This window comes from Mobula hypostoma, chromosome 9 (assembly GCF_963921235.1).
Source record: "Mobula hypostoma chromosome 9, sMobHyp1.1, whole genome shotgun sequence".
Taxonomy (NCBI): Eukaryota; Metazoa; Chordata; class Chondrichthyes; order Myliobatiformes; family Myliobatidae; genus Mobula; species Mobula hypostoma.
The window spans coordinates 82,990,585-83,003,665 of NC_086105.1; the positions used below are offsets into that span (position 1 = coordinate 82,990,585).

The following is a 13,081-nucleotide window of genomic DNA, read 5'->3' on the forward strand; positions in this document are numbered from 1 at the left end:
GGGGGATCTGATTGAAACGTATAAGATCCTAAAGGGATTGGACAGGCTAGATGCAGGAAGATTGTTCCCGATGTTGGGGAAGTCCAGAACGAGGGGTCACAGTTTGAGGATAAAGGGGAAGCTTTTTAGGACTGAGATTAGGGAAAAGCTTCTTCACACGGAGAGTGGTGAATCTGTGGAATTCTCTGCCACAGGAAACAGTTGAGGCCAGTTCATTGGCTATATTTAAGAGGGTGTTAGATATGGCTCTAGTGGCTAAAGGGATCAGTGGGTATGGGGGGAAGGCTGGTACAGGGTTCTGAGTTGGATGATCAGCCATGATCATACAGAATGGCGGTGCAGGCTCGAAGGGCCGAATGGCCTACTCCTGCACCTATTTTCTATGTTTCTATGTAACAATAAAGGACATTTCTTTCATTTAGGAAAAGGGCAACTGAACCAAGTGGATGGTCTTCCAAGGTTTGGCAGAGGTTCATAGAAGCTAGCAGAGCATCCAATTCAAACCAAAAGTCGCAATATTCCTTCTGTAATCTAACATTTTTTGAAGTATAAATTATATGGTATTACACCCATTAAAACATTTTAAAATTTATCTTAATTTATGTGTCTGATTATTGAAAACAAAGTCAAAGTAATAAGTGATCTTAACAACCACTGTATATAATTCAAATGCAAAACTCAGTAAATTCTAACATATCATATACTACTATATGGTAAGCATACAGCCAGTACAGCTTATGTGAGAATGTTGTGTTTGGACTACAGTTCAGTATTCAACACCATAATTCCCTCCGGGTTTGACAAGTAGCTCAGATTCCTCAGCCTTCATCCTGCTTTATGTAGCTGGATCCTGAACTTCCTGTCAGATCGCCAGCAGGTGATACCAGTGGGCTCCCTCACCTCTGCCTCTCTGACCCTCAACACAGGTGCCCCTCAGGGTTGTGTATTAAGTCCCCTCCTTTACTCCCTGTATACCCATGATGGTGTCGTCACCCACAGCTCCAATCTACTAATTAAATTTGCTGATGGCACTACACTGATCGGCCTAATCTCAAATAATAATGAGGCAGCCCACCCTGACACAGTGGTGTCAAGAAAACAACCACTCTCTCAATGTCGCAAAAACCAAGCAGCTGGTTGTGGACTACAGGGGGAATGGAGACAGGCTAGTCCCTATTGTCATTAATCGATCTGACATTGAGAGGGTGAACAGCTTTAAGTTCCCTGGCATAAACATCACCGAGGATTTCATGTGGTCTGTACATACCGGCTGTGTGATGAAAAAGGCACAACAGCACCTCTTTCACTTCAGACGGTTGAAGAAGTTTGGTGTGGGCCCCCAGATCCTAAGAACCTTCTATAGGGGCACAATTGAGAGCATCTTGACTGGCTGCATCACTGCCTGGTATGGGAACTGTACTTCCCTCAATCACAGGACTCTGCAGAGAGTGGTGCGGACAGCCCAGTACATCTGTAGATGTGAACTTTCCACTATTCAGGACATTTACAAAGATAGGTGTGTAAAAAGGGCCCGAAGGATCATTGGGGACTCAAGTCACCCCAACCACAAACTGTTCCAGCTGCTACCATCCAGGAAATGGTACCGCAACATAAAAGCCAGGACCAACAGGCTCTGGGACAGCTTCTTCCACCAGGCCATCAGACTGATTAATTCATGCTGACACAACTGTATTTCTGTTATATTGACTGTCCTGTTGCACATACTATTTATTATAAATTACTATAAATTGCATATTGCACATTTAGACAGAGACGTAACGTAAAGATTTTTACTCCTCATGTATATGAAGGATGTAAGTAAAAAAGTCAATTCAATTCATTCACTTACCTGCAGACGCTAGACTTCCTGGACATGGTGGTGCTTGGAGAAGATGGAGGGGTTTGGTATGTCCAGTTATAATCAGAGCCCTTCAGGTCAATAATTACCTAGAATACAAACCATAAAATTGACAACCAAAGAAAATGACCAATCTAAAATAACTTTGAGACAGTAAGTTTTCGTATTCTCCAACATGTGTGGATTACCTACATATAGAAGCTTTGAATTTTAACGCTACTATAACATGGAAAGATGGGAACACACAAAATTGTCTGAGCAGAATTCTCCAATTAAGGAGACTTAAATATTAGACATTCAAGTACCAATTTTGCAAGGTAAATTCCATAAAGTACACATTGATATTATTTTGTGAGAAGAACACTGCTATTAATTCCATGGACTGCTGACTTACTCACCTGCTCACTGGCTGTTGGTAGTTTGTGAGGATCCATTGTCAGATTAGCAAGATCATCTGCAATAGTTTGCAGATGGGTTACTTCACCTAGCATTGACATTTCTTCTTCCTATTAATGAAGGTCAGAACCCGAATAGAATCAGATGGTGGAGGACAAGAAGCTATTTCTGAATTGTTAAGTTGTAATTACATTTTAAAAATGACATGTTTATGCATCGTTTCTAAAACTGCCAAAGCACTGAACACATAATAATCCATTTATAGATTAAGCTTCAGTAAATCTTAAATAATGACAGTCAAATTGAAAACACTTTAAAATCTAAAGATTGGTACAAGTTGCCGGGGCCGGGGTCGAAGCTCTTGGCAGAGGTGGTGCTTGGTGCCGGAGGGCTGGTTGGAGGCTCGATGTTTTCGGATGGACTCAAGAGTCGGCTGTGGTCGGGTGCTTCCAAGGTGCTGCATCAGCAAGTTTGTGGCGCTGGAAGCTCATGGCAGGAAGAGAGTTTCTCTTCCTTCTACTGTCTGCATGAGATGTTGGGACTTTCGAGACTTTGAGACTTTTTTTTTACCGTGCCCATGGTCTGTTTTCTCATCAAATTACGGTATTGCTTTGCACTGTTTGTAACTATATGTTATAATTATGTGGTTTTTGTCATTTTTTTTAGTCTTGGTTTGTCTTGTTTTCTGTGATATCATTCTGGAGGAACATTGTACCATTTCTTAATGCATGCATTACTAAATGACAATAAAAGAGGACTGCATGTCCTCATAATCTAATCTAATCTAAAAAAGTTTGGACTTCATCCTAAATAGCAATAGGTGCTAGATCATTTGTTAATTCATAACATAGGGTTAATTAAATAGATTAAGGAAATAGAGGATGAAGTTTAAGGAGTTCTCAAATCAGCCGTGATCTCATTGAATGTTGGAAAGGTTTGAAAGTGTAAACATTTTTCTCCTGTTTCTTTGTAATCAGGCTCTCCCCATGGGCACCCGTTTTAATTCCACTTCCCATTCCTGTTCTGACATGTCAGTCCATCGTCCCCTCCACTGTCACAATGAGACCACACTCAAGATGGAGGAGCAACACCTTATATTCTGTCTGGGTAGCCTCCAACCTGATGGCATGAACTCTGATTTCTTGAACTTCCGATAATACCCTCACCTTCTCCTTCTCCATTCCCCATTCCCATTTTTCCTCCCTCACCTCATCTCTTTACCTGCCCATCACTCCACTCTGGTGCTCCGCCCCCTTCTCTTTCTTCTATGGCCTTCTGTCCTCTCCTATCAGATCCACCATTCTCCAGCCCTGTATCTCTTTCACCCATCAACTTTCCAGCTCTTTACTTCACCCCTCCCTCTCTCAGTTTCGCCTATCACCTTGTGTTTCTTCCCCTCCTCCCTCCACCTTCTTACTCTGACTCCATATTTTTTGCACGAGTTCTGATGAAGGGTCTCGGCCCGCAACATCGACTATAGTCTGTTCCATCGATGTTGCCTGACCTGCTGAGTTCCTCCAGCATTTTGTGTGTGTTGCTTGGATTTCCAAAATCTGCAGATTTTCTCTTGTTTGTGATTGAATTGTTTACCTTTGTTACTTACATTTCCCTGTACTTTCTCCACACCTGAGTTCCCTTAAAATATAGAAATCTATTCATCTTTGTTTGGAATGAAATTCACAACTGAGTTACCACAGTTGCTCAGAGTAGAGAATTCCAGTCATCATCATAAAGAAATTGCTCACCTCAATAATAAAAGATTTACCTTTTATTTTGATCCCTGCTTCTAGACTCTGCAGAGTCTATGCATTCTCTACGCATTCATCATGCCAATTGCTGTAAGAATTTGTTAAATTTCATTGACATCCCCTCTCGTTCTTTGAACATTATCACACCCCAACCTGCTAATCAAATAAAATACTTTGCTCAAGGAACAAGAGCATGCAGGTGCTGGAATCAGGATGAAGAAAAACAATCTGCTAGAGGAAATCAGTGGGTTGAAAGCATCCGTGGGAGGACAGGAACTGTTAATGTTTTGGGTCAAGACCCTGCATCAGGACAGCCGCTTGATTGGCTGCTTGTAATATTCTCTGCTTTTTTGATGGGTGCACAATGGAAAACCTCATAACTGCCACATTCCAACAGCCACACTCCCAGTTAGTCAGCTTATATCCCTGCAAAGCCTCTTTACATTATCTTTCCTATTCATGGTTCCATTTAGCTAACATGGAAATGTGACATTTAGGCCCCTCAACCAAATCACTGATATAGTCTGTGAAATAACTGGGATACAGATTGTGAAGATCTGCCATGATTGTGATGAATGCTGAGTGGGCTTGAAGACTATATGGCTTTCTCCTACCTCTGTTCCTTAATCCTTTAGGTCAAGAATACCTTGCTCGTAATCCTAAATCTGTATTTTACTAAATTTTAGTAATAGAGTAATTAGTAATACAGATTTTACACTAAATTTGTGTCTTTGATTTTAATCTTGCAACTGCATTGGTCATAATCTTACAATAATCACTTGATTCCAGCAAGATTCCAGAGGACTGGAAGATTGCATATGTCACTCCACTCTTTAAGAAGGGAGGAAGGCAAAATAAAGGAAATTATAGGCCGCTTCGTCTAACCTCAGTGGTTGGAAAAGTGTTGGAGTCCATTATTCAGGAGAGGTTTCAGGGTACTTGGAGACTAATGATAAAATAAGCCAAAGTCAACATGGTTTCTGTAAAGGGAAATCTTGTCTGACAAGTCTTTTAGAGTTTTTCGAGGAAGTAACAAGAAGGGTGGACAAAGGAGAGGCACTGGATGTCATTTACTTGGATTTTTCAGAAGGTGTTTAATAAGGTGCCACATATGTGGCCGCTTAACAAGATGCATTATAGGAGAGATACTGGCCGACAGGCTGGAGGCAGCGGGTGGGATTAAAGGGGGCCTTTTCTGGTTGGCTGCCAGTGGTGTTCCTCAGGGGTCAGCATTGGGGCTGCTACCTTTCACACTGTTTGTCAGTGATTTAGACAATGGAACTCAAACACGAGGAAATCTGCAGATGCTGGAATTTCAAGCAACACACATAAAAGTTGCTGGTGAACGCAGCAGGCCAGGCAGCATCTCTAGGAAGAGGTACAGTTGGCGTTTCGGGCCGAGACCCTTTGTCAGGACTAACTGAAAGAAGAGCTAGTAAGAGATTTGAAAGTGGGAGGGGGAGGGTGATCTGAAATGATAGGAGAAGACAGGAGAGGGAGGGATGAAACCAAGAGCTGGACAGTTGATTGGCAAAAGAGATATGAGAGGATCATGGGACAGGAGGCTCAGGGAGAAGGAAAAGGGGGAGGGGGGGAAACCCAGAGGATGGGCAAGGGGTATAGTGAGGGGGCCAGAGGGAGAAAAAGGAGAGAAAAATAATGTTTGTATATAAATAAATAATGGATGGGGTACGAGGGGGAGGTGGGGCACGAGGGGGAGGTGGGGCATTAGTGGAAGTTAGAGAAGTCAATGTTCATGCCATCAGGTTGGAGGCTACCCAGACAGAATATAAGGTGTTGTTCCTCCAACCTGAGTGTGGCTTCATCTTTATAGTAGAGGAGGCCGTGGATAAACATATCAGAATGGGAATGGGACGTGAAATTAAAATGTGTGGCCACTGCTTACTCTGGCGGACAGAGCGTAGGTGTTCAGCAAAACGATCTCCCAGTCTGTCTCCTGTCCCATGATCCTCTCATATCCCTTTTGCCAATCAACTGTCCAGCTCTTGGCTCCATCTCTCCCCCTCCTGTCTTCTCCTATCATTTCGGATCTCCCCTTCCCCCTCCCACTTTCAAATCTCTTACTAGCTCTTCTTTCAGTTAGTCCTGACGAAGGGTCTCGGCCCGAAACATCAACTGTACCTCTTCCTAGAGATGCTGCCTAGAGGGCACAGCCTCAAAATTGGGGGTCAACCCTTTAAAATAAAGATAAGGAGGATTTTTTTTTAGCCAGAGAGTAGTGAATCCATGGAATGCTCTGCCACAGACAGCTGTGGAGGCTAAGTTCTTGGGTATATTTAAAACAAAAATTGATATAATTTCCTAATTGGTCAGGGCATCAAAGGTTATGACAAGAAGGCAGGTGTATGGGATTGAGATGATCTGGGATCAGCCATGGTGGAATGGCGGAACAGACTCGATAGACTGAATGGCCTAATTCTGTTCCTGTGCCTTATGGTCTAATTTAGATAAATATTCTAAATTACCTTCTTCAAACCATTGACCATTTTGTTTGGAATTCACATTATTGCAGACATATTCTTCCACAGCAAAACTGTACGAGTTTAAGTTTCTTCAAATCTTTATATAGTATGATCCATTTTGTTCTCACTCATACTCAAAAAGAATTATATATCAACACAAGGAAATGTAACTTTTCTTCCCACAGATCTCTTAGAAGTAACCTTTTTTTTGGAACAGCAGAGTCCACACATAATAATCTGAGATATCAAGTTCATTTGTCATTCAACCATACATGAACATCCATGAATATAGCCAAATGACTCTGGGGCCAAAATTCAAAACAGCACCAACAGTCATACACAGCACAAGGCACATATAAAACATATAAAATAGCAAGCACATATAATATAGCAGTAAAATATAGTCACAAAAAAAACATACAGTCCAAGTCCCTGAGTCCATGAAAGCTGCAGCAGTCTGTAGTGTAACACAACACAATTGTCTTCTGCTGAGCAAGCACTGGGGTCAGCACAACTCAGCATGGGTATCTTGCCACGCCACCCCTGGGACTCCAGTGGAGCACCTACCTCCAACACCTCCCCCCAGGTGGCTGCAAATGGACAAAACCGTGGCTTGAGGCCTAGTCCTCGCTACATTCACTAATGAACCAATGAATTGGACTTGTAGCATTCCACACCAGCAATGTCCAACAGAGGCTTGGGATGACAAGAAAAGTGACTAATATAATCATATGACATGCTTGTTCAAACAAGCTAGTAAAAAGTTGTCATTTTTATCTCAAGAAAATGGAATTAGTTAGATGAAGGGATCCAAAATAAATTCATAATTGATTGACCTGAAAGTAGAAGGAGGAATATAACCATAGTTAAGCCATCCAGTTGAAGATTGCGCTGGCGATGCCTAGCAACTACTTACTGGTGGCAAAATACAAAACCAAAAAGCTACTAAGCATTTAATTAACAACACTATTAATAACGATCACCAATTCTCTCAATGGAGAGGCATGTAGAGGCAAGGCTAGATGAGGGGAGGTGAAGGCAAAGGCAAGGAATGTCCCAATGTCTGATCAATTTAAGTGCAGAGCTGAATCATGGCAACGGGATCCAGGCCCCACAGCTGTCTGAGAACAAGGAATGACCCAGTGTTTGGACGATATAAGCACTGGGCCAGATTGAAAAGGTTTCCATGTTGGGATTGAGGGCCAGTAACAGGCCTGTTCTACTTGCTGCTCTGCGACGTTTACTCAGCCTTGCGCCGAACTGAGGCTGTAACCTGCTCCGACTGCAGTGATGCCTGGCTTCACGTCTGTGGTCCTACAATGTTCACTTGACTCTTCGATGAACTAACGCCACAGCGTACTCCAGCTACATTGAAGCCTGGCTTTGTGTCTTTCGTAAAACTTCAGCTCTGAATGCTATTTGCTTACTTTTATTGTTTGCACAACTTTTTTTTCCTCTGCGCATTTGATGTTTGTCAGTCTTTTGTTTTAAATGGGTTCCTTTTGTTTTTTTTTGTTTTCTCAAAGTTGTATAATGTACATATATTTTGATAATAAATGTACTTTGAACCCCACATCATAGACTGACCTGGGTGACTCCAGTGCTGCAAGTGGTCCTAAGGTATGGATACATTTTGCACTTCAGATTCGAATTGCAAAAACAGGTTGCAAACAGTGAAAGGACAACCAGTGCTGTTTCCATAATCCAGTCCATTGAAAACTAAAACTGACAGATTGCTGTATGCAAGGTCAAAGTAGAAACCATCTAATTTACATTGCATTGCTTAATGCTGCACAATGCTTTGTTCTTATTCAAAGACTATATGATAGGCATGATGTGACCTGGAAAAGATTGCTGATAATAACTAATCTTTGTACATTGGCTGGCATGTGTGATTTGCCCATGGAAAACATGCTCAAACACATCAAGTTTAAAAGTTCTGTGTAAAGGTTAAAAAGTTCCCACTGTTTCCCCTCTGAATACAAACGGGGATATTACAGAAACAACTGAAAAACAATTAATTTAGCTCATGAAAATGAAATTTGATACTTAATTGCTTGGAATTTATCAAGTCTGTCACACTGTTACTTTCAGTATAATTTTCTTTTCATTGGTAACATAATAATAGTTCAATTTTCTTAAAAAAACTGGTGATATGCACAAAAAAAATGAGACAGATCAAAAGTAAATATTGGAGGTTATACTAGAGTGATGTTCCCTTTATCTAGCAACCAATTCAGCCTTATAGAATAAAGAAAACACAGCTGAAAAACATGGCAGTACCTCAATAACCCACCTACTCAACTCCTTAAAGCCAATGAAATGCAGCTTCTACTATAACTTTCTCCATTTGATCTACTGGCAAGGATTGTACTGCTATAGCAGATTTGCTGCCTTGTATTGCTCACTAATCTACTCAGACAGCAGAGATCCAGCCAAACCACTCCAGAAATTAACCAAGGTGACATAATCTCTAGCATTCACCGAAGATATGGTACTATGCAAAAGTCTTAGGCACATGTATAAAGCTAGTGTACAGGGTCTTTCTTTTCCTATGTTAAATTTAAAATGGCTTCTTTGTTATGTTGTACTTGGGAATGCTTCTTTGTTATGTTAAATGCTGAGAAAGTCTCTAGCTAGACATTTGCTTGGGTTAGTACAGATAGCAGGGTACTACTAGCCAATGGGTGTTCATGTATCGTTTTTTTTCGGATGATAATGCTGTCTCATATGAGTGGGAACGGGGTTTTTGGCGGGGAGTCGGAGGAGAGATGGAGAGGACGGCGGACGTGCGGAAAGGCTCCGGTCGATCACTTCCGGTGGTCCCGAGCCGTGAGTCGACAGGATCCGGGTGGTCGTCAGGAACTGATTGAGCTCCAACGGTTGCGCACAAAGAACTTGGACTTTGATAAGTCTAGTGCCTTTTTTTTCCCATTACTTCCTTTTCTGTATCAAATTTATATTAATTTCATAGACATAGTAATATCTATAAAGTGTACTTGGTAAAATGTACTGTGTGTGCTGGCTGATGATTGATGTTTGGGATTGATTCGGGGCGGCAGTGGTGCAGCAACCGCCTCTGTGGGAAGCGTTGAGGCAGGTGCTGGGTGGGATTTCCCCTAGACATATACGAGCCAATATAACTGAGCATTACACTAGGATGCCTAAGACTTTTGCACTGTACTGTAGTAACTTAGTATTTTGCACTCTAAATACATATCAGGAATTTAAAAAAAAACATGAACTTGTGAGAAGTATTTGACAGTCCTTGCACAAATATTGTGTTCAATTCTGGTTGCCTCATTATAGGGATGATGTAGATGCTTCAGAGGGTGCAGAGGAGATTTAGCAGGATACTACCTAGATTGGAGAGCTTGTCTTATAAGGATAGGTTGAACAAGCTCAGGCTTTTCTCTTTGGAGCAAAGGAGGACGAGAGGTGACTTGATAGAGGTATATAAGATGATAAGAAGCATAGATTGAGTGGACATTTTTCCAGGTTGGAAATGTCTAACATGAGTGGGCATAATTTTAAGGTGATTGGAAGAAAGATTGGAAGAGGGATGTTGTCCTGTGAGAGTATGCCTTATTCTGATTGTCAAAAGTTGTTTCTATTGTGACTGATTAGTTTAAAAGCTGCAGCTATTTTTCCCATTGGATGGCTGCCTTGTATCCAGTTTAAAATGTCCTGGGTATATAAAATAGCACATGGAAGGGGCTTGCTCTCTTCTTCTTTTGTTTAAGGCAAGTATGCACATGACGATTGGGAAGGTCTGCTCAACGTACACTTTTAGCCAAATATGTTTGTGGAATATACTTACGTTAGTTTTCTAGTGTCTGCAACCTGGGGAACATGTATTTTTATTGTTTGTAAATAAATTATTAATATACCTATTTGAAGTCAGTACATTTCCTATCTCTCTTGCCGGATCCATGAACCTGATTCACTATTACAGGTGTCAAAAATAGATTTTTTTTTTAAACACGGGCACGGGGGTGCATAGAATGCACTGATAGTGGTAGTGGCAGAGGCAGATACTGTACATTAGGGACATTTAAAAGACTCCTAAATAGGCACATGGATGATAGAAAAGAATGTAGGGCCATGTAGGAGGGAAAGGTTAAATTGATCTTAGCGTAGGTCGAAATGTCAGGACAACATCATGGGCCAAAGGGCCTGTTTTGTGCTGTAATTTTCTATATTCCAAACACTGGAACAAGATTTTGTTTTGGCCTCTATAATGATGTCGGGCATAATTTATAGATTTGAGTTTGAGACTTTCAGTGAGTAGGATCTGGTTTTCCTCCTACCAATTTGAGGTCAATCAATTATTGAGAATGTGCCTCATGATAGGAAATGTCATACTTTGAAAAGACACATAACTGAGGCGTGAACATCTTTCGTGTACGTAAAGAAGATCCTGATTAGAATCCATGAAATTTAAACCTGTCTAAAATAGTTTTTCTGATCATGTTTCTCATTTTAGATTTCAAACTTTGTTGATACAAACTGATTGATGCATCACTGCCTTACATTATACCAATAACAAGGATTACTGTAATGCTTTGGGATGCCCTAAAGTGATTAAAAGTACTACACTTACCTTTTCCTATAAAGGGATTCAGCATGCCCAAAACTAACCATGCTGAAAACCACCTTCCTAGACAAACAGATAATGGATCAAGAATACAAGAAAAGGGCAAAGTGGGTCAGTCTTTAACATGTAGCTTAACTTCCAATGTAAAGCTCAGATATTCATCCGTAGCTTTTACACATTCAGTTTAAATAGACAGTTAAACAGACAAGGAAACAAACTTACAACCACAGGTCGCAGCATAGAAACAAAAGCACAGAAGCGACTACGTTCCTCAACAAGGGCTCTACGAACAGCTTGCTTTTCTGTTTCTTCAAGCAGAAGATATTTATCATTTACATCTTGTAAAGCACTATCCAGCTGAGGTTGAATGTCTCCTTTTCCTGGAAATACAGAAAGAATTATCAATTTCAAAAAAAATTAACATAATTTTGTTATATCATGTTTTACTTTCATTATTTCCATCATCCTCAATATTTTGTTTTTAACTAAATTGACAGAACACAGTGTTGAATTCAGCATTCCAATTAGCATGGCTCACTTGCATTAGTGAACATGCAGGTGTCTGCCTATCAGAGTAGGTGGCAGCAAATAAATTTAATATAAAGCAATTCAAACTATACTCTTCTATCCCCCAGTTTCTGCTGCATTAAATTCTTGCTTACGCTAGGTGTTTGAAATTGGTAATCAGATATTTATAAATGAGGGAAAATACATATGCTTTCTATCTTGCATAGACTTCCCCTGCATTGCTGCTTTGTTTATCCAACCTGTAAAACATCTTTGCTCTCATAGATCATGACTATTTTAGTACCATATTACGGTTATTATTTTGTACCACAAATCATGCAAATTAGCAGCATTTTTCTCAGCTACATTTTCCTCTTACCATGTACCCCATCAAAATGGAAACCAGAACATTATCAAAAATAATAGAATAAAATACAGTATTCAGCACCACCTTCATGACTCCTCATAAGAAACAGAAAAGCTTCTTAAGTGAATAGAAAATAAAAACACTAACAGAAACTTTATGACCAAGTCTCTGTTGTGGAATTGATTCTCAAGTCACATACACTTACACTGTTTCATCAGAAATCCAGGTTTACAACCCAATACAAATGATTTATTCTTTTCATTTACTACACAATCATATACAGTCATATAAATTATGGTTTTCCTATTAATAATATTGAAGTAATATTTTGGAGTGAATCTGAAAGCAACCATGTGGAGAACATTCAATTCTCTGCTATTTAAATGGAGCATTCAGGAAGATAAAACACTGAATTACTTTAAAACCTCAGATGTTCATAAAACATGAAAAAGGACAATAGGTTATGAAACTTTCAAAGCAGAAGTTCTAGTAACTTCAGACGTAATGCATAAAGCCATTTTTCTGATCATTGAAAATAACAGCACAATTAAACTGATCACAAACCAAACTGGAACACTTATAAATGCAACGTGCTCCATTCCCAGCCTATAAGTACATCACAAAACACCAAAAGCACATCCAGTACATCTTAAGTAAAACTATGATGAAATACTTGGATGGGATTATTAACATGCTTAATGTTATAAATTACTGTGACTATGATTTAATCATCAGTGATACTTCAGTGCACAATCCATTCACGAAACATTGACGTAGTGCAGAAAGAACAATAAACCACGAACAAGGCTACCACACAGACGATTACTTTACGAGGGGATGTGTAGGGGTGAAGGAAGGAACAACATCAACTGCAGGTATAGAATTGTTTCAGCTCCCTTTGCCTCATAGATCATTTGCAACAATCCTATTCAACCTTGGTTATATCAGCAAAATAATTTTGCTGAATTATAAATGTACAACAAAATGTACTTTAAAACCTGAATTAAATAAAAGCTAGTAGTATTGCTTGCTGTCCATTAGATAAAGAAGTTTGTAGGACAGAAATAGTAAGATTTGTAAAGGATTATGATGCTCTAAGAAAACTTTCTGAAGTAATTCTGATCC

General features: G+C 40.1%; 1 protein-coding gene across 6 annotated transcripts in view; it reads right to left on the bottom strand.

Moving 5' to 3' along the window:
* The window catches only part of LOC134351819 (protein MTSS 1-like), a 275,762-nt gene that overhangs the window by 37,726 nt on the left and 224,955 nt on the right, over window positions 1-13,081 (bottom strand). For all 6 annotated transcript variants that reach the window (XM_063058552.1, XM_063058551.1, XM_063058553.1 and 3 more), the window contains exons 7-9: window positions 11,305-11,462; window positions 2,257-2,364; window positions 1,850-1,947 (exon numbers count right to left, since the gene is read on the bottom strand). In XM_063058552.1, coding sequence (XP_062914622.1) covers window positions 1,850-1,947; window positions 2,257-2,364; window positions 11,305-11,462 — 364 coding nt within the window. The remainder of the gene's footprint in view (window positions 1-1,849; window positions 1,948-2,256; window positions 2,365-11,304; window positions 11,463-13,081) is intronic.